The 22,409-nt window shown below is 45.3% G+C and overlaps 1 protein-coding gene across 2 annotated transcripts in view; it reads left to right on the top strand.

Annotated features, from left to right (window-relative positions):
- Positions 1 to 14,403, top strand: part of SLC14A2 (solute carrier family 14 member 2) — a 56,000-nt gene extending 41,597 nt beyond the window's left edge. Inside the window, exons 11-20 of one of the 2 annotated variants that reach the window (XM_007465629.1) lie at positions 83 to 201; positions 2,579 to 2,661; positions 3,717 to 3,876; positions 4,663 to 4,852; positions 5,160 to 5,288; positions 6,158 to 6,350; positions 9,195 to 9,342; positions 9,978 to 10,112; positions 11,195 to 11,244; positions 14,203 to 14,403. In XM_007465629.1, coding sequence (XP_007465691.1) covers positions 83 to 201; positions 2,579 to 2,661; positions 3,717 to 3,876; positions 4,663 to 4,852; positions 5,160 to 5,288; positions 6,158 to 6,350; positions 9,195 to 9,342; positions 9,978 to 10,112; positions 11,195 to 11,244; positions 14,203 to 14,403 — 1,408 coding nt within the window. Of the gene's footprint in view, positions 1 to 78; positions 202 to 2,578; positions 2,662 to 3,716; positions 3,877 to 4,662; positions 4,853 to 5,159; positions 5,289 to 6,157; positions 6,351 to 9,194; positions 9,343 to 9,977; positions 10,113 to 11,194; positions 11,245 to 14,202 lie in introns of both variants that reach the window. The other variant, XM_007465628.1, reaches the window with a different exon arrangement.
- The last annotated feature ends 8,006 nt before the right edge of the window (positions 14,404 to 22,409 follow it).

Genomic DNA, 22,409 nt, shown 5'->3' with positions numbered 1-22,409 from the left:
TTCCCTGCACTCTCTGCTTGCCTCTCGGGGGGTGGTCCAGGGTGGGACACTGACCTGTCTTGTTTTGCCCCCGGCCAGGCAGCGCTGGGGGGCCGCCGCCCACGACAAGCCCAAAGGCAGATGAGGGCTCGGAGGCTGTGCACCCCAAGCCCAGGAACGTGTTCCACATTGAATGGTCATCCATTCGCAGAAGGAGCAAAGGTGTGCGCTTCCCACCCACCACCCCCCCTACCCCGCCCCCGGGTCCTTGATCTGCTCACCTCTAAGATGGGGACCATGGCAACACCTCCATCACAAGGCAGTGGGGAGAGCCACAAGGGTGAGGTTCAGTCTCATCACCCCCGACCTCTGACCACAGCCACGGGTTCCAGGGTCTAGACGCCCCGGGGTGGGGAGACTGGAGCCATGACAAGCAGCTGACTCTGTCAGTCTAGGCCAGGAGGTTGCAAACTTCACTGCACATTGGAACCACCTGCATCTCATTCCCGGAAGTGCTAATCCAATTCACCCTGGAAGCAGCCTGGGTGGCAGAGGAGCTTTAAAAGCTCTCCATGAGGGAGTTCCCTGGGGGCCTAATGGTTAGGATTCGACCCGTTCACTGCAGAGGCCTGGGTTTGATCCCTGGTCAGGGAACCATCCCATATGCCGTGCAGCACAGCCAAAATACAAAAAATAAAATAAAAATAAATAAAACTTTGCACTTTTAAAATGACCCAATAAAAAGCTCTCCATGAGATTCTAATGTGCTGCCAAGTCACAACCACTGATCCTGATGCTACTGGTCCTGATGCTGATGCTGGTCCTGATGCTAGACAGTGGTGATGTCTAGACAAGGGAACAGATGGAGAGCCCTGGAGGGGAGGGGCTCCCAAAGGCCAAGAGGAGGGTCCAGAGGGCAGCCAAAGCGGGGAAGCCAGAAACTTGAATTTGGATGCTGAGGACATGTTGTGTCAAACAGGGAAGAGCTGACAGCAGGGGAGGGGTGTGGGGTCAAGTGGGGGGTCTCCCCAGTCAGATGCATGGTGGGAGCAGTGTCATGAAGACCCAGGGCAGAAGGGCAATCTAACTTTGCCCTCCAGAGAAGGGAGGCGACTTGCCCAGGTTCACACAGCTGGTGAGGGCATGGCAGGGATAAAACTGATTCCTGGGTTAGCATCCTTTTACAGCATCACATGCTTCCCAGAAGCATATGGTTTTCTTGCCCCAGTTTGTGTGAGCCTCCTTGTTTTATAGCCAAAGTAGCCAGCCAGAGAAATGGCCTGGGGTGGTCTGGGAAAACCTCATACACTGGGGAGAGGGCACCAAGTTAAATCAAGGACCCCTTTAGCCCAGGAGTTTGTGTTTGACAGAGGCCCCAGGGCATCCTCAGGAAGAAAGCATAGTTTGCCTCAAAAAGTTAACAATCTCCCTGCAAACATATTCTTAAGATAGTGGTTGGGGGCTGGGGTGAAAGAGGGCCTAGCAGAGAGCCCCACGCAAAGGAACCTGGGAGGCGGGTTAGCAGAAGCTGCTGAAGAGCTGGCGCTTCAGACAGAAGCAGAAGCAGAGAATCAGGATATCACACACACTAGCCTGAGTCTAGAGTCATCCTCTTTGCTTCCTACTCTTCCTTTCAAACTTCCTTAACTTGTCTCTCTTGCATAGTGTAACTTCCCAACCACACTGGTATTTGCAGTCCCTGCTCCTTCAGATGGGGGAGCACAGAGCCACTGACCTATCTCTTCTAGTGTTTAGGTGCCCTGAAATCTCATGAATGCAGACAGAATGGCCAATTGTCTGAAGATACAGGGCATTCTGAGCTCAGAAAGCCATTCTCATGCTTGACCACAAGAGGGCACCAGAGCATAAACAGCAAAACCTCCAAGGGCCTTCTTTCATGATACTTAAAACCTTTCTGAAATTACTCACCTTTACAAATAAATTATCTTGTAATAATGAAAAATACATCAGAGCCACTTAATAGCAGTTTTCTAGAATTACAAGGACATGCCAAAATCTGTTTCAAGTGATAACATGGATATCACTTGTCTTAATCCAACAAGAAGCTGCTGCTAAAATACCTAAAATTCTAAGACATACATCCTAAAAATACCAAAACAGCTGAGGTTATCCAGTTGGAAAGAGTTGTAGTGTAATTTGAACACAGACCTCGTATGGTTCAGGCAGCTTAATGCTTTATGAGCAATAATGCCTCATAAATACCAATCTTCGTGTTCATGTGGGAAAAGAACCCTGGGTTCAGGGCTCACAGACAAGCTTTGTTTCCTCACCTAAAAAATAGGGGAGTTGAACAAGATCACAGCCTCTTAACTAAAAGTCAGCTGAGTCTCTGAATTCCCTAAATTCTTGTAAAATGTCCAGTTTACATGAAGATGTGCATTTTTTCCCCTGAAGAGCATGCCCAATTGGGTGTGTGCAGTAGCAGAGGAGGGGGTCCTCCTGCCCGAGGCGCAGAGGCTGGGGCATCCTCACTGGGGTAGAAAGTGCTGAGTATTCCAACTTGAGCCTTGCAGGAAATTTGCTGCTAAGGTGCCAGGGTAGAGGTCCTAACAGGTGATGTTCTCCCTGCCAACCCCAGTATTTGGAAAAGGTGAACACCAGGAGAGGCGCACCAAAGACCCTTCTCCCCACCAATACCGGAAGCCCACAGTCGAGTTGCTGGTGAGTAAAGAGTGGCCCGAATCAGGGGCAGTGCCCACATCACAGAGTTCGCAGCAAGGTAGAGAGCTGAGGTCCAGAAAAGACGTCCTCTGATTTAGGCAAACTTTTCTTGAGTTCATATTTCCAGAAACATAATTATGTGGGATAAAGATGTCTACTTTTCAGTTTCCTTTATAAGGTTTCATGTTTCTTTTATTTTAATTATTTCTTATCCATCTTCCTCTGAATCCAGCATTCAAGCATTTAGGAAGTAAGCTGGTGTCAATTTTCAAAACAGAACATTTACTTGTTTAATTTTATGGACAGTTAAATTTTAAAGACTAGACATGCTGGGGTGGGAGGGGAAACTTTCTTCTGGAAAGAGTATGGTACAGTAGAAGTAATATTTGTTTTAAAAAAGAATCTAAAACTCTGTGGGTAAATCTAAATTCTATCATTTGACCTTGACCTTTACAAATGAGAACTTCTCCATCCATGTCTGAGACCTCATCCACAGAATGAGGATAAAGATATTGTCTTGTTATACTACAGTCATGGGGGATTGGTTCCAGGACATCCGATGTGTACCAAAATCTGTGGATGCTCAAATCCTTTACATAAAATGGCATAGTATTTGCATATAACCTACGCACATCCTCTGGAATACTTTAAATCATTTCTAGATTACTTACAATACCTAATACAATGTAAATGCTATGTAAATAGTTGTAAGTACAATGTAAATGCTATGTAAAAAGTTGCCAGTGTGCAGCAAATTCAAGTTTTGCTTTATGGAACTTTCTAGAAAATTTTTTTTGAATATTTTTAACCTGAAGTTAGCTGAATCCATGGATGATACAGATGGCTGACTGTGCAAGGCTGTTGCCCATATTAAATGAGGTAAAAGATCAAACAAAACAAAAGATATTCTGGTCTACAGAAACAAAAATGATTAAACAGCAATTTCACTAAATACCAAGTGAAAATCTTAGCTTGTCCCCAAGCAAGCAAGTCACTCCTCAGTTTGAGAGCCTCAGAATGTGGGAGCTTCTTGCCCATCTCTTGTCCCTGGACAGGATCTGGACACCATGGAGGAGAGCTCCGAGGTAAAGGTAGAAACAGGCATCTCCAAGACTTCCTGGATTCAGAGTTCCCTGGCTGCCAGCGGGAAGAGGGTCCGCAAAGCCCTCGGGTACATCACAGGAGAGATGAAGGAATGCGGAGAGGGACTTAAAGGTAAAGTTTCTGTGAGAGCAGCCCCTGCTCCTATCCCTAAAAATGTCCCCTCTGGTCGTCCCCCAGCAAACACGCTGCACATATCTCTGTAGATGAGACTGAGTCCCATTTCCATGGATAGGATAGGATAGGATAGGATAGGGTAGGGTAGGATAGGAGTTTCACTCTTATGACAGACACGCAGTCTCTCAGGATGTAAATGCCAATACATGTAGGTGCAAGCTCTCAGTTCTGAACATAACAGTCATGTGCTTTCAAATATCCCCTCAGAATGTCACATTGTACACAACATTGCAAAGCAATGATACTCCAATAAAAAATTTTTTAAAAGAAAAGAATGTCACATTGTAGGACTGGGGTTCTAGAGCCAGCATTCTAGAAAAATGCCTGCCCTAGAGATGGATCGTGGGAGAGCCGTGTCTACTATTCCAATAGGTTCCCGTTAGCAATCCTCCAGACCTCAGGCCATGGGTTTGATGCCTGCTGGGCTGCAAGAGTTTTCTTTCTGGATCCCTCCTCTTGAAAATTCATGCCAGTCTCCCAGGGGCACAGGTCGCACAGGGTACCCACTGCCTGAATGACAACTTAAGGACCACAGCCAGCTCTCAGTGGGTCTGAAGGGTTTTCGGGGCAGTCAGATGCCCCCTCAGGTTCTTGGTTTACCCTCCTCTGTGGCAGGTGACAGCAGGGAGCTGAACCCACCTTGGACGCCCAGCTTCCCTCATCCCCTTGCCTAGAGGTATAACAGCTGAGCCTTGACTGACTCCTTGACTGGTTCCATTTCAGACAAATCCCCAGTGTTCCAGTTCCTCGACTGGGTCCTCCGGGGCACATCCCAGGTGATGTTTGTGAACAATCCCCTCAGTGGCATCCTCATCGTCCTCGGCCTCTTCGTCCAGAACCCCTGGTGGGCCATCTCGGGCTGCCTGGGCACCGTGGTGTCCACCCTGACAGCCCTCATCCTAAGTCAGGACAAGTAAGGGTCCAGGCCTGAGACCACAGGTAGCTCCCCGCGGGGACATTCACCAGCCTCGCATCCCCACTGCCTGGCTCCCGGCTCAGAAACCCCTCAAAATAAGGTCACTAATCACTCAAAACAACCATTCCCTGGTTACTTTTAACAACCACACATTGTCTAGGGGACTGTGAAGGGTTGATGGTTTGAAGGGGTGTGTGGTCAGGCTCCAGCTGAGAAAAGCCTGACTCAGAAGGAAAATCAAGAAGGCAGTGCCCTGCGTCAGGCCTCGGGGGACCCCTTCTTCACCAGCCCTCCCCCCCCCCAGGTCCGCCATCACAGCCGGACTTCACGGCTACAATGGGGTGCTGGTGGGGCTGCTGATGGCTGTGTTCTCGGACAAAGGCGACTATTACTGGTGGCTTCTACTCCCCATCATCGTGATGTCCGTGTCTTGGTAAGTTTGCTTCTGAGGCTGTGGGTGTAGAGCAAGGGCTGCCAGCCTTTCTACCCCAACTCCGTGACTGTCTCTCCAAACTGGAGTTTAAAGAAGCATTTCCTTAGCTTGCACATCAGAAACAGCCGCTAGAAATAATTACTGACATTATACAGCAACAGCACCACTGTGCTAGGTGATCTGTACACAGTATCTCATTACATACCCTCCTTTACTCTCCATTTTTGTAAGATCTAAAAGAACCCCTGGTCCTACCCTGGCAGAGCACAGGGAAGAGAACTGAGGCCCACAGAAGTTAAGAGCCATACTACGGGGTCCTGTCAGTGTCTGGAAATCTTCCCATCCCTCCTGCTCCCACAGTGCTACCCTGTCCTTGGTCACCCTGACCAGATGGGGACAACCTCCCAGTGTGGGCTGCAGGCCCAGCCCTGCCCAGAGCCCTCAGACGGCCAGGCTCCAGGTCCTTACTCACCTGCAGAAACCACAGGGCACCCCGGCCAGGAGTGCTCTCAGCTCTTCAACAGATTTGCTGAATGATTGAATGAACGTGATTCCCCTCACTATCAGCCCCTTCCCCATGCCTGCGCAGGGAGCCACGTGGCTCTTCAGGGAAGGTCTGTGGCTCCCTGCCTTAGGACCTCCCATGAAAGCCCTCCTTCTGAAGTTGAGTCTGGGTGTCCACCCTGTTGCTGTGCAGGGGCAGAGGAAGGAGGTCCAGGGGAGGAGCTGCCCAGGGCCAGTCAGGCTGGGAGAGGGAGCCAGCCAGCTGCTTTTCCCTGGGAAGGCACAGGGGGCCCCCTAAACCCACTCAGGCTAGTGTCAGGGCCAGGGGGCATCTTGAACAGCATCTCCTGTGCTTCTGCCCTCAGCCCCATCCTCTCCAGTGCCCTGGGCACCATCTTCAGCAAGTGGGACCTCCCGGTCTTCACGCTGCCCTTCAACATCGCAGTGACCCTGTACCTGGCAGCCACGGGCCACTACAACCTCTTCTTCCCCACGACGCTGGTGGAGCCCTCCTCCTCCATGCCCAATATCACCTGGTCGGAGGTCCAAGTGCCCTTGGTAGGTATCGTGGAAGGTGGAACGGCAGCGTCTGTCCAAACTCAGTGTTAAAGTGGCATTTACTTATTTTGCATGTCAGAAACATCCATGAGGGGCTTTCCTGGTGGCTCAGTGGTTGAGAGTCCGCCTGCCGATGTAGGGGACACGGGTTCGTGCCCCGGTCCAGGAAGATCCCACATGCCGCGGAGCGGCTGGGACCGTGAGCCATGGCCGCTGAGCCTGCGTGTCCGGAAGCTGTGCTCCGCAACGGGAAAGAAAAGAAACATCCATGAGTAACAACTATTACCAATTATACAGTGTGAGACACTCTACCTCAATATCTCATTAGCCACCAGCTTTTTCTTTCCTCTTTTTAAGAGCTAAAAAGGCCATTTTTGGCCACACACTGTCCTATCATAGCACAGGGGGAGAGACTAAGGCCAGGTTAAGAGACTGCCTGAGGTCACATGGTTAATCAGTAAGGAGCAAAGTCAAGACTAGAGCTCCCGCCTCCTGACTCCTAGACTTGGGTTCTTTTATCTTTTTTTTTTTTTTAAAGCCTTTTTGATGCTTTACTCCAGTTTCAATCCAAGCGACTCTGTGTATTTTTTTTTTCTCATTCAATGTCGTTGAATCATTGAAGACGTGCACATCACACACACTGCCATCTGTTGGCTCGACAAGTCTCTGCTCCAGCCTGGGGAGCTGCTTTCCCTTGCTCTCTGGGGCATCCTCACACTTTAAAGCACAGGTGTTGCTCCACTGAGAAATATCTATATAACAGAGATATTTAAGCTTTTTGCAAGTATTCTGTATATACTGCTGGCCGCTGGAAGTCTGCCAGACTAAAAAAGCAGCTACTCTAAAGGCGTTAAGTCAGCCTGGAGAACTATGCCCATCAGCCTTCTTTTCTAACTGGGCATGTTTTCTCTGAGGTCCCCCTACTCTCTGTTACACTAAATGACTCCATAGGCTAGAGCTCACTCTGAACTTTGTTATTGGCAATTCATCATCTAACCACAAAGCCACCTGGGCTTCTTGAAGGGAATTTGTGTCAGAAATAATGGTGCCTAGTTTCTCTGAACAGTTCAAGGAGACTGCAGCATGGCGGGGCAGAAAGAGCCCTCCATCTGTCCAAGATGCATTATCTAGGAAGAGATGTATTCACATTAGCCCCATCCTTGTTGGTGTGTGTGTCTGTCTGTGTGTGTGTCTGTCTGTGTGTGTGTGTGTGTGTGTGTGTGTGTGTACCTTCATGAGCCAAAGGTGAGAAAAGGTGCTGTTAGCAGTTCAGCCCCTCAGGCTTCCCTTTCACGATATTAAACCAATCAGTATCTTTTGAAGTCAAAATTGCTCTAACTGTCGTGCTATGGGGAAATGATGGTAGAAAAGGCAAGTTTAAGATATTTTGCATGCTCCAAACCACATTTTCAATTGAAAAGAAAACTAGGAATTTTGTAAAAATGAAAAAAAAAAATGGAAAATACTGTACAAATGCTTTAGAACCCCCAAATTTCCAGGAAAGACAAATTCAATGTTTGGTGGTTATCCTTTAAGAAATACCTTTCTGGCCAATTTTGAATGGATTATGGTAATAGTGAGTATGCTTTGTCATTTTGACAATTATAACTAGAGCCTTGAGTTTTGGGGAAACAAGTGGTAGATGTCAGAGAGAGGGTCTAAACCTCCCAACGATTTTGAGGCCCCACAAGCTCCTCTGCTCTTTGGCGAGGGGAGAGCCTGCTGGAGGGTGCAACTGGCTGGGGACCAGAGGACCCAGCACCACTGCCTCTGCAGACCAAACTCTGCCTGTCCCGCCATCCCCCGCATGGCAATGCTGGAGCCCAGTCTTGCTCCCTGTCCTGGGATAATGGGGGACGGAGCCCAGAGGGTTGCCCACTAGACTACCCTGCAGTCCTATCCCTGCACACTCTCGTGTGGGGCGAGGGCCCTAGGGCTACAGGACCTCCCTCCCCTGCACCCCAGGAGGAGTCCTCAGAGGACTTGGGCTGAGGGAAGAACTGCCTCATCATGAAATATACACAAGGGGAAGGACGGACCCCAGTGCATCCCAGCAGGGCCCAGAGCCCCTCCTGTAAGCATTTCTTTGCTCAAGGGCCTTTGGCCAACCTTCCAAAACACAGGACCCAATCTCAGTCGCTGGGGAAGCCCATGTGCCCTGGATCCTTTTCCCAAACTCCAGAGTACGTGTGCAAGTGCCCACTCGACACTGGACCCTGGCCTTCCTGTCTCATCCACACACAGGTCCGCTACCTGAGACACATGGAGGCCTAACACATCAGGGTGCTCCTCCATCAGCCACGTGACAGGTTTATCAATAAAACCCGCAGATGCCAGGATACCATCTGCCCAGGGGCTGCTCTGTGGATACAAGTCCAGCTCCTCGCCCAGACGACTGCACAAACGTGACCACAGCCCAGACATGCTGTTCTAGGAAACAAAAAGGACCATTTTTCCATCTAATATTTAGCCTTCTAGTCATGTTTTTAGCTTAAAAAAAAATGTTACAAGAGTTTTTCAACCCCAACTTTGGTCAGACATCTATTACTTTTCTAATGAATAACACCCTCATTTGAAGTATTCAGTTTCTCTTCACTGAGAGTTTAGTGCCTTACACTCAAGTTTCTAAATAAAGGAAATGACATTTTAACCCCTTACTGTTCTAAGAATTTAAGATTAAAACAATAAACCTTGTGTGCCTTTTAGAGTGAACCTATTTGAAAATATCTTGGAAAACTGTTGCAAAATATTAGTGTGGAGGGTTTGGCCCCAAATCTTCTCCAGCCAATCTTCAAGTTGTCTCTTTTGCCTCCATAACTGCATGTGCTCTTGTTGGACCTGCAGCTTTTGAGAGCCATCCCTGTTGGAATCGGCCAAGTGTACGGCTGCGATAACCCCTGGACTGGAGGCATTTTCCTCATAGCTTTGTTCATATCGTCACCTCTTATTTGCTTGCATGCTGCGATCGGATCCACCATGGGGATGTTAGCAGGTTAGTGTCATTATTAATTAGTTGGCCCCTTATTAATGGGCCATAAGGATGCTGTATTTGGGGCCTGCTCCAAAGAAAATGGTGCCATGTGTCTTCAGGGCTCCACTGGCTTATTCCTATAAACTCTCCCTCCTTCCATTACACCTGTCTTTCCATTTTGGGTGCCAGTGCCCTCCTACTCCCCTGAGCAAAAGCTGTCCTCAGGAAAGGCTCTGGTGTTAGTCATTTCCACCTCAGTATAAATTAAAAGCTGGGGGGGAGGAGTTGCTTCCAGGAATGTTTATATTTTAAGTCTTATCTCTAATCACGATAAGAAGCATTTGTCCTCCATTAGAGAACATTAAGGTTCTGTCAACCCACCTTTTTCTGGCAGGGAAGGGACCTTCTCTGGACTGCTCACTCAGACTTCAGATCATTACTCAAAAGGGTCTCTTGTACCCATACCAGCTTAACCACTGATATGTATGTGACTAAGGCCATTTGTTTCCTTTAGATGTTTTTTCACTGAATAGTCAGAAGTCCTTTTTTACATACTTTGGTGTTGATAACTGGTCTGGGTTGAGGACTGTGGAGGGCTTTGGGGCTGGTGGGTGGGCCCACGACCCACACAGCACTCAGCCTGTCTTCTCCCCCAGCCCTCACTCTCGCGACACCCTTTGACTCCATCTACTTCGGGCTGTGTGGCTTCAACAGCACGCTGGCCTGCATCGCCATAGGAGGCATGTTCTACGTCATCACCTGGCAGACGCACCTCCTCGCCGTCGCCTGCGGTGGGTACTGCCAGCGGGATTCCCTTTCCACCTCAGATGATGCCGGCATCCATGCCCACAGGGAAACCACCCTGTGGAAATTCTGCTGGTCCTCCAAAGATAAATGGGAATATGTGTTTGCTTTATAAGAGAGTTTTTATTTTAAACTGTTTTGAATGGTCCTTTAGTGATTAGTACATTGAAAACTATTTTCACTGAACACTAAGTGTTCAGCCACGTGGAGACAGAGTTTTCAGATGGACGTTGTTCGGTTGTTGCCCATGGGCTGTCTGCTGTGGTTGCTGCTTTCCGTGCTGGTGATTGGAACTTTCCGACAGAGCAAATCTTATGCAAATTAATCTTTATATGTGGAATTGGGCAGTTTACATCAGATACAGCAGTTAACCTTATGCACCCAAACATTAACCATAGAACCTTCAAATAATGCTTGTAGGAATGCTGAAGAATGTGGTCAGGGCACTCAGTAACTCTCTGATAAAGGTTTGCTGTTGTTAATATCCTAGGGACCATTGGGATGGTTTTAGTGGAGAATGTGAGAGTTCAGAAGCAAAGCCCAATTACTGTGGCACGTTTTCACGGAACCTCACCTCTCACCAGCACTTGGGTCTTCCCAGTGGCCAGCCTAGTGGTACCCTCCACACACAAAGCCTAGAAGATGAGGCAGTAGGTGTATTTGGTCTTCCTCAAGCTTAAAGAATGCTGTTCCTCCCTGGAAACCCATATTATGTTAATAACTTGTGATGAAATATCACAGCAGGGAGTTCTGGGATTCACATGCCTTGGCTGTATAGTAAAATGTTCATTTATGGTTTATGCTCCTAAATGTTCCTTTGCTAGAATGCAAGGTGGTAGGACCCAGGAGAACTGTAACAGCTAAATTCTGGTCCTTTTCAACGAAGTTCATCTGCTATCTTAGTTGTGCTGGAATTTGCATGGAATTTAACACTTTTCAAAGCTGCCAAGCAACGGAAACACTCGATTTTTTCTAACCTGAGAGATAGCATTTGTGGCATGAAACGTATGGGGGGAGAATATGTAAACTCGAGGCACTCTTAGTCACCTATTTCTTGGTTCTTTTGCAGCTCTGTTTGCAGCCTACCTGGGTGCTGCCCTGGCTAACGTATTATCTGCGGTGAGTCAACGTGGGCTAGGAATGTGCATTACACCCTCCCCTGTATTCTCTCAGCTCCCCAAACCCCTCCTCCAGGAACCCCTTCGCAATCCATCCCTCATGTCTCAAATCACGCTTCCCTCCTCCACAGCCGCAGACAGAAAGAGCTGGGCCTCAAAAGTGTTAATGTCAACACTGGTCAATCAGATCCTGTGGCCAGTGGGGCTCTGTATAGAAGGACAGTCTGAAGAGCATTATCTTGTAAATCAGACTCGTTTCTTGTAAATTTCTTGTAAATCAAACTCTCTACAACTAGTTTTATATCTTCATATTTAATTTTTGTCCTATGTTTCTAGATCATCGATCCAAGTAGCCTGTGGGCCAGTGTACATCTTTGTTCACCCCATAGCAGCTACCAGGGAGTCAGGAGTCACTAGGCAAGGCTTCCAGGAGGACAAGGCCAAGCCCTAGAGAAGCCAGAGCTGGCGGCTGAGGGCCTGTGCAGCAGTCTGAGAACCCTTCTCTGTCTGAGCCCCAGTGCAGGTGGTGTGTGAGGTCGGGGGAGCCACATGGCCAGCCCAGCCCCCAACACACACAGGAGGGACACTGGCCCCATCGCAGAGTGCACAGGGCTCAGCCTACAGTCGATACCTCCCCCTCCATAAAGGTTCAAGGCCCAGCTCACATAGGCAACCAGGAAAAGTCCCGTTGGTCCTGCAGGTGGAGGTGGAGATGGGCATTCCACTAACCCCTGTTTAAATCCCTCCTCCATCCTCAGTGAAATTGGGTGGTTTGGACAGAGCATAGGAAGGAATTTTGTAAGCAATAGAATTGGACTTCCCTAATACCATCCTGTGTCCCCCAGTGGACTAAGTCCCTCTTCTGGGCCCCATCACATTTTGTGTTCATATCTGCTACGACGCTTAATGACATTGTGACAACTCTAGTACACACCAGTTCTCTTCCACATTCAGCCCTTGTGCTCCTTCCAAACAGGGGCCTGGTTGTATTCTTATCTTTATCTCTAGTACCTATTATAGTGCCCAGCTCATAGTAGGTGCTCAAGAAATGCGGAATGAATGAAACCCTAAGGTAGTGAGTCCCCACCATGGGATACATTAGAGCTGGGGCTAGATAGCCGACCATTAGAAACAGGATGGAGCCTGGCCTCTGAGGCTCCTGTCTGCCCCAGGCTTTCCCACCTCTTCTTGCCCCCATCCTTTCACCCAACTGTCCATCCGGTAAATACGTGTCACGTGCCTTCCCTGTACAAGGTACTAGAAGGGATGCAAACGGGACACTTTGTTTCCTAATCATAGGAATTTACAGGGTAACTGGCCCCTTCATCTTGTACAGAGAAGTTACAGGTTATATCACTCTACCTAGACATTTTTCAAAACAAAATCATGTTTATTTTCTGTGTGCCTACTATGTTTAAGACACTGTACTGCCCACTCTCAGGGATACAAAAAAAGTGCAGGCTATTAATTCACTCTGAAGGAATTTCCAGTCTCCTTGAAGAACAGGATATAAAAATTTTGAATGACATTTATAAGACTGTTCAAGCCTCCACAGAAGAGGGCACTTAGGAGCCGCACAATTTTGCTTTCTAATGGGCTCCTGCATGTGCAGCCCCGTATCTTCAACAGCACTGCCCTCTGCTTCACGACAATGACCACAAACTGAGGACCAGTTACTGAGCACTTAGTATACACTAGGCATCAACTCTGAGTAGATATCTTTATCCCTATTTTGCTGTTGAGGAAATAGCTGTCAGAAAGAGGAAATGGCTCCAACAAGGTAACCAGAGGTGAGATTTGGATTTGGGTCTGTGGAACTCCCAGCCCACATCCTTCCCACTGTAGGACTTGAAGGAGATGCTTTCCAAAACACCCTATGCAGTCTTAGCAGGGCTTTGGTAAGACTCACGGAGTGGAATTCTTCAGTCATGTGTGTTCCCTAAGGCTACAGTTCTGGTACCAGGCTGTCATTGCCCCTCCTAAAGTCCCACCCAACAGGGCCATCTTTGACCACACACCAAGTGGAATCACTCCTTCAATGGTACTCCCTGAGGCTTTTACTGCTTATGATAAAAGGATGTTTGGGGGAGAAGGGGCATTGATTTGATCGGCTTCATAGTTGAATTTGTAGGCTCTTTGCTAACAAGCTATCCAGGTTATCTCAAATGAAGAGTGGGGAGGGGTAATTAAAAGCCTCAGGGCATCTTAAGGTATAAAAAACAGGGGAACATCATGAGAAAGGCTGTTGGGAATGGGAGAGCCCTTGAGGAGAGAGGTAGCTACTCCTGATCTCCAGCTCCCTGGGACTAGGATGTGACATCTCTGCCTCTCTATATACGTCTGTTCTGTTTCTGTGTCTCTCTGGGATGGGTTTCTTCTGCTGCACAGAGGCCCCCAAATATCCACCCAGCACTGGTTGGCTCTCTAGTTTTTTCAGATCGAGTCTTTGGACACAGTATCTGTATCTCTAAGCTCAAATTCTCAAGACAGGGATTTTACTCCCAGGTAGCCTGCCTGTGGGAAGCTGCATTTGGGTCAGGTGCTTATCTCTAGTGCAAGCAGACGTGACCAAAGAGAAAAAGGTTTTGAACAAAAATGGCTGCCTATGCTGTTCCTTCAACAGAGGCTTTGGAAGAAGGTGGGGAATGGCCACAAGTCCTAGAGTGGGAGGTAGAGCCTGTCCAGACACCCAAGACAAAATATGTCTTCTACATAAAGGCATATTATAAGAGGGTTCCAGCGGCTGCATTTTGAAGAATACGTGTCCCCTGTTACAATGCAGACTGACCCCAATGGCACGATTTGATTAATGTTGGTTATGAATTAAGTATTATTCTGCTCAGTGCCCACCAAGCCTCCCCTCCTCCACCCAGGACCCTAAGTGATGGTGAAGGGCCTATGAGACGAGCACAGGCATCTGATGTAACCAAGTCTTCTCTTGTGATCCGCCTCCCCCCAGTTTGGATTACCACCCTGCACCTGGCCCTTCTGCCTCTCGGCACTCACCTTCCTGCTCCTGACGACCAACAACCCGGCCATCTACAAGCTCCCACTCAGCAAAGTCACCTACCCAGAGGCCAACCGCATCTACTACCTATCCCAGGAGAAAAACAGAAGAGCATCGACCATCACAAAGTACCAGGCCTACGATGTCTCCTAAGTTGCCCTTTTCAAAACATGTCACTGTAAATTCAGCCTTCATCAGGCTGTCCAGGTCCCCAGGCTGAAGGCCACTTAAATTCTTCTTCTGATGGTTCTGTGATTCTGCCCCCAAGCAAGCCTATACGCCAGTTATTCCCAAGAACGGAGAAATAAGCGTGCAGTCCCTATTCAGGAAGTTCTATGTTCTAAGATGCACAACACTTATCAAAAACATGGTTAATTTAGACCTTATACCTATAGCTCACTCCATAAGAGCTCTCTTTGTGGGGAATTTTCTTTCTTTTGCAAAATAAGCCACACCCCTAAAGAGAACTCACCAGGAAGGGGACAGAGATGGGTGACATTGTTAGCCAACTCGGTCATTTAATGCAGTGACGTAGTGTCAGGAAATCAGTCTACAAGGCAAAAGGGCAGGTCTACCCCCAGCTCTGCCATGAGTGAACTCCAACCACTTGGGTGGGTCCATCCCCGCTCTCAGCCTCAATTTCTTATTGGTTTCATGACGACGAGGGGCCCTACAGTCCCTTCCACCTCAGAAGTATTGATTCTTCCCTTTCCTATAAACTGACAAAATCAGCATGACTAATAAATAATTACTTTAAGTAAAAGATGAAAGGGCTATCTGGAGAAGAGGCAGGACAATTTTAATGTTGTATGGAGATTTATTCTTGGGTCATGAGATGTTCTCCAGACTTGGGATTAGGAACCTAAGTTCACTGGAAATGCCAACATGCCTTCCTTACGTAACAAATATTACTAGAAATGTCATCAGATGAAAATTGATCCTTTTCAACATTTAAATCATATTTTAAACAAATGTGTTTCCTTTTATAATATTCATAAGCATACTCTCATTAAATGTTTAAGGTTGCAAGTTGGTGTCAGGGTTTTCTTAAAACGGGGCTCACCTACATTGTCCACACCGTGCTCATTTGAGGGGTTTTCCACGGTCAAGGATGTGTTTGAAAAGAGATGAGGATGAATAGATAAAATGCATTCTTACCTCTTTCCACAGAATCACTTGCCACCCATTCTGTCTTAACAGTGAAAAAGAAACAACTATGTATTCACTGTAATGACTGTATTACATAAAGTCCAAAACAATAAAAGATACCTCTTCCAAAAAAAAAAAAGAGAGAGAGAGGAGGGTGGGTTGAAAGTTATCAGAAGAAGGTTTGATTTGCTTACAAAGGGAATTATACATTAATGACCGTGGTGATTGTTTTCTGTTTCAGTTGAAGTGCAAGTTGTTGCAACCCATCTCATTTCTTAGGGGATATTCTTGCACCCTAAAATTACTAATCCAGCCCTTCTTGAATGGCCAGTAACTCTTGTTATTTAGTTGCTCTGGTTATAGAATTGAGCTCCTAAAACACAGGGTCCCTTTGTGGGAAGCCACGTGGCTCAGCCTTCCCACCCCTCCCCCAAAAGACAGGGATGGACCACTTATAGTGCCTCAGTGCCCACCCCCTGCATCATTCCAGGTTAGCATTGTGGGGTGAGGACATAAGGTTGGAGATGAGGGAAGGAAACAAGGGGGAGCGGACAAACTATAAATCCATCATTTAGCAAAAGCTGGTGTCTACGTTTATATTTTCTTTCCTCTGTCAGCCCTGAGATCCCAGCCCTCTTCCATCAGCCCAACAGTACTTGGCTGCCTATTTCTCTTCCAGATTATATCTATCCAATTATGGCTTCTCCAGGAAAACAGAACACTTCTCGCTGGAAAAAAATGCCCCACATAGGAAATGGGAGCAAGTCACACTCCAGAGGCTACCTCTGAGTTTGTGATCACACCTTGAGGCCAAGAAGGTCTCAGGCTCTATTTTCATGACCAGTGAGTTATGGCTGTCTGAGGATCAAGCATCCGAGAATTTCACCAGAAGGCTGTTTATGCTCACAGCTCACTCATCTGCCCCAGAACCTCTAAGTGATGACATAGAACAATTAAAATACCATTTTTCATGCATTTTCCACCAAAGTGTTATAATCTGGTTTTATTAAGAGCAGGAAACCCTCCACATGCATGCCATTCTGATTATTGACCACTAACAAATCCATTCAGCTGTTCTAAGTATTTCAATATCCTCACCTATAAAGCAAGTTGAGTTGGCCCAGGATACCAAGCAAGGTGGAAATAGATGGAATAAAAGAATTTGATTTACGAAATGTATGACGTCTAGAGGCTACCAGAGTAGTTCTTCTCCTACAGCCCTTCAATTCCATGTCAGCAGTGGAGAGGGGAGACAGCTCCAACCAGCTCCTGAAAGCTGGTTACTCAAGTGAGCATATTCTCCAGTGCCACACCTAGTGACATCACCTTGGTAGCTGGAAATCGGAGAGGGTGGGAGTATTTACACCCCAGAAATTACAAATCTGATCTTTGTTTTGCCGGATGGCCAGCTCACCAGCACACCACTGACACGTCAGTTTGGTGAGAAGGAACTAATGTAGGCTTCCTAACCAGAGACTCCAAGACTAGGGCCAAAATATTCAATCCAGCGATGCTACCTGGATCCACTCTACATACAGGAGGCATCTTAGAGAATAACAAAAGTGTTCTCAAGCATAAGATTTACCCACAGAAGCCCGTACTGAAAACACTCTGAGTGGAAGCAACCGAATAAGGAGAAAAATGAAACCAGGAAATGCTGCAAAGGACATAAAAAGTGTAAGGTGATCAAATATGTTTATTGTTTATTAGGACCACAGGGGAAAAACAGAAGAAATAGACCTAGAACTGGAATATCAAATGATGGTGGCAGGGTGAGTGGGGGAAGAGGCTGGAGAGCCTATTAGAGTATTTAGCTTGTACAAAAATTCGTATGTTTACAAGGTCCACAGGGAGGAATAAACATGGGTGACAAGGGCAACCACCATGAGAACAAAATCAGAATTATAAATTTTAAACCAGAGGAAAATTCTCTTTTCAATGGAAAGCAAAAAAAGAGTGAAATATTATAGAAAGTATCCCCTTCCAAAAAAATAATAACAAGCACAAAAAAATAAGCAGAAGGTAGAAATTAGTCATAATATGACAGTAATTGACCCCCAAAAAAATGTCAACTATTAAATTCACCACTGAAAGACAGACTCTCAGACTGCATTTTTTTAAAGACTGAACAATTTGCTATTTACAATAAACACATTTAAAACAGAAAGACATAAATGTTTGAATACGAGAGGATGAAATAAGATATACTAAACAAATCCGGACTGAAAGAAAGCTAGGGTATCAACCATAATACCTTGAAAAATGAAATTAAAGCCCAAAAATAAAGGACAAAGAATGATGTAAAGGGAACAATAAGCCAAGAGCACACACTCATCATCAACACTTGTGACCTAAGCAATCAGTCTCAAAATACATCAAGCAACAAACGACTGAACTGCAGGGGGAAACAAACAAATTAATAATTGTAGCTAAGGTTTTACCAAAACCTCAGAAACAGATATATCAAGAGAACAAAAAATGAGCAGAGATATCAGGGCTATGAACAATACAATTAATAAGTGTGAGCTCTTATGTACATGTAGGATTCCAAACCCTCCCACTCAACACCCCCCAAAAAATGTGTTCTCGAATAGAGAACAGATGTTCTTTTAAAGCACTCACGGAGCAAGCTTGGGGTCCTCATGAGATGCTGTGGGAAATTGAACACTGTTGCCATTTGGAGAGCAGGTCCTCAGAATTCAGTCATGTTGAGTATCTACACACCTTGTGGCCCACAAATTCCTGGTCAGGGTATAAACAGTTCCAGGTGGGGCTGTTCACCACGGCCTTGGTTGCATTGCAGAGAGCTGGAGAGAGGGCAGAGGCTGAGTGGGGTGCTGCACACCAGGGAGACAGCACAGCAGGTAGAAGGCCAGAACCACACGTAGAGCCGTGAGGATAGATCTTAAAAACATAGTGCTGGCATAAAGAGGAAAATGACATTTATAATCATACCAATTCATAAATTTAAAATGCATGCACACAAAACAACAGATATTTTGCAAGCATGCAAACAAAAAAGAGGTACACTGGAATGTGAGAGAGAAAAGAGAATGGAGTATAAAAATGAAAAGACACACAGACCTTCATACATTCAAGAGAGGGGCCTTGCACAGACCAAGAAGATAATATGGAGGGAGTAAGCCACATGATTAACTCAATTCTCAGTCAGAAGAAAGTATAAAAGGGGTGGGGCATAATGTGTGCTCTGCTCAGCTCTGTCAGAGCCTCAGAGTGAACCCAGAATTGGGCGGGGTCAACCTGCAAAGCCTGAGAGCATCCCTTCTACCTCCACTAGCATATGGAAGCATTCTGGTCACACCACAAACTGAGATAGATAGATGATAGATGATAGATAGATAGATAGATACTTAGATAGATGATAGATATTTAGATAGATAGATGATAGATAGATAGAAGATAGATAGATGGATAGATATAGATAGATAGATAATAGATAGACCAATGATAGATAGATGGGTAGATATATAGAAAGATGATAGATAGACAGATAGATAGATAGATTGATTGATTGATAATAGATGGATAGATATAGATAGATAGGTAGATAGACAGATAGATACACAGATGATAGATGACAGATAGATAGATGATAGATAGATGACAGATAGATGAGAGATAAATAGATGATAGATAGATAATAGATAGATGATAGACAGATACATGATACATACATACATAGATATGTAATAGATAGATGATAGATAGATGGGTAGATAGATAGATGAGAGATAGATCATAGATAGATGGTAAATAGATAGATGATAGGTAGATGGATAGATGATAGATATAGATGATAGATAGATAATAGATAGATATTATATAGATAGATAGATATAGATATGAAGATTTTGCACTTCACCTCCAAATTAATTGAACATATTTTAACCCCTAAAAGAACAATAGTAAAGAACGTATGTTTTATTTCTTCTTTTAGAATGTTTTAGAATCTCTGATGAAATGTAGGAATAAGAGGAAATTTTTGTTGCTGTTGAGATTGCAGAAAGGTGGGAAAGAACATTTCTAAAAATGAAAGATGTAGGAATCGAGGATATAAACTGAGTTCAGAAAGATCATGAACCTACAAGAAAGATAATAAATTCACAACACCTCCTACAGTCATCAAACCTAGTTGGTGAGTCAGGAGGTAGGTGTGAAGAGGTCCCAGCTGTGAATTCAGACTAGCCTGGTTTTGAATCCAGTCCTTACAGGCTGAGAGGTTATCTCAGAGCCTGCAGGTCATTGTCTACGAAATGAGGGCTGTACCTGCCTCAGAGCAGTGTTCATGTGAAGGCTACTCAAGAACCCCTGGGGTCAAGATGGCGATGTGGGAACAGGCGGAGTTTGCATATCCCCACAACTAGAGCACTGACCAGACGCTGGTGGGGACTTCGACACCCAAGGAGATGGGAGGAGCCCCCGAGTGACCGAGTAGAACGTTGCGGGGAGTGAGGGGGAGGAGAAGTGAAGACCAGACAAGACTTGTGCCCCTGAGTGGTGGCTGGAAGAGGGGAGGGGTTCCCATGCCTGGAGGGACCCTCAGGGGCCTGGAAGAGCACCGCTAACATTTCCCCTGCCCAATTGGACCCCGGGAAGCCTGCTGGGATCCCAGGACTGGTCCTCTGCCCTCCAAGGCCAGAGGCACTCCTGGGCCCCTGTTGTGGCACTGAACCTAAGCCCCACCCCCTACCCCCTCCAGGGCCGCCTTTTTGGGCAATATGGGTATTAAGCATAGGCTCTGTCCCCCACCTAAACTCCATCCATGCCTAAGCTCCACATCCCACCAACCAGGTCTTTTCTGGCTTTCTTTATTTTTCCTTCAATAGCTACTTGCAAATATAATAAAATGCTTAAGAGTAACTATTTTATTTTTTTAATTTGAATTTTATTTATTTTTTTATACAGCAGCTTTTTATTAGTTATCTATTTTATACGTATTAGTGTATACATGTCAATCCCAATCTCTGAATTCATCCCACCAAAAACAACAACACACCCCCAGCTTTCTTCCTTTGGTGTCCATACATTTGTGCTCTGCATCTCTATCTCTATTTCTGCCTTTCAAACTGGTTCATCTGTACCATTTTTCTAGATTCCGAATATATGCATTAATATGCAATATTTGTTTTTCTCTTTCTGATTACTTCACTCTATATGACAGTCTCTAGGTCCATCCACGTCTCTACAAATAACCCAATTTTGTTCCTTTTTATGGCTAAGTAATATTCCATTGTATATATGTACCACATCTTTATCCATTTGTCTGTCAATGGACATTGAGGTTGCTTCTATGACCTGGCTATTGTAAATAGTTCTACAATGAAAACTGGTGTGCAAGTGTCGTTTTCAATTATGGTTTTCACTGGGTATATGCCCAGTAGTGGGATTGCTGGGTCATATGTAATTCTATTTTCAGTTTCCTAAGGAACTTCCCTACTGTTCTCCATAGTGGCTGTATCGATTTACGTTCCCACCAACAGTGCAACAGTGTTCCCTTTTCTCCACACCCTCTCTGGAATTTGTTGTTTGTAGATTTTCTGATGATGCCCATTCTAACCAGTGTGAGGTGATACCTCATTGTAGTTTTGATTTGCATTTCTCTAATAATTAGTGGTGTTGAGAAGCTTTTCATGTGCCTCTTGGCCATCTGTATGTCTTCTTTGGAGGAATGTCTATTTAGGTCTTCTGCGCACTTTTTGATCGGGTTGTTTGTTTTTTTAATATTGAGCTGCATGAGCTATTTATATATTTTGGAGATTAATCCTTTGTCCGTTGATTCGTTTGCAAATATTTTCTCCTGTTCTGAGGGTTGTCTTTTCATCTTGTGTATAGTTTCCTTTGCTGTGCGAAAGCTTTTAAGTTTCATTAGGTCCCATTTGTTTATTTTTCTTTTTATTTCCATTACGCTGGGAGGTGGATCAAAAAAGATCTTTCTGTGATTTATGTCAAAGAATGTTCTGCCTATGTTTTCCTCTAAGAGTTTTATAGTGTCCAGTCTTTTATTTAGGTCTTTAATCCATTTTTAGTTCATTTTTGTGTATGGTGTTAGGAGGCGTTCCAATTTCCTTCTTTAACGTGTAGCTGTACAGCTTTCCCAGCACCACTTATTGAAGAGACTATCTTTTCTCCATTGTATATCCTTGCCTCCTTTGTCATAGATTATTTGACCATAGGTGCATGGATTTATCTCTGCACTTTCTATCCTGTTCCATTGATCTATATTTCTGTCTTTGTGCCAGTACCATATTGTCTTGATTACTATATCTTTGTAGTATAGTCTGAAATCAGAGAGTCTGATTCCTCCAACTCCATTTTTTTCCTTCAAGATTGCTTTGGCTATTCAGGGTCTTTTATGTTTCATTACAAATTTTAAGATTTTTTTGTTCTATTTCTGTAAAAAAGTGCCACCGGTAATTTGATACGGATTGCATTGAATCTGTAGATTACTTTGGGTAGTATAGTCATTTTCAAAATATTGATTCTTCCAGTCCAAGAACATGGTATATCTCTCCATCTGTTTGCATCATCTTTGATTTCCTTCATCATTGTCTTATAGTTTTCTGAGTACAACTCTTTTACCTCATTAGGTAGGTTTATTCCTAGGTATTTTATTCTTCCTGTTGAAATGGTGAGTGGGATTGTTTTCCTTAATTTCTCTTTCTGATTTTTCATTATTAGTGTATAGGAATGCAAGAGACTTCTGTGCATTAATTTTGTATCCTGCAACTTTACCAAATTCACTGATTAGCTCTAGTAGTTCTCTGGTGGCATCTTTAGGATTATCTATGCATAGTATCACGTCATCTGCAAACAGTGACAGTTTTATTTCTTTTCCAATTCGGATTCCTTTTATTTCTTCTTCTTCTCTGACTGCCATTGCTAGGACTTCCAAAACTATGTTGAATAATAGTGGCGAGAGTGGACATCCTTGTCTTGTTCCTAATCTTAGAGGAAATGCTTTCAGTTTTTCACCATTGAGAATAATGTTT

Source organism: Lipotes vexillifer, unplaced genomic scaffold (genome assembly GCF_000442215.2).
Source record: "Lipotes vexillifer unplaced genomic scaffold, Lipotes_vexillifer_v1.1 scaffold36, whole genome shotgun sequence".
Classification (NCBI taxonomy): domain Eukaryota; kingdom Metazoa; phylum Chordata; class Mammalia; order Artiodactyla; family Lipotidae; genus Lipotes; species Lipotes vexillifer.
The sequence above is the reverse complement of the archived record's forward strand: the minus strand, read 5'-3'. Positions and strand labels throughout refer to the sequence as shown.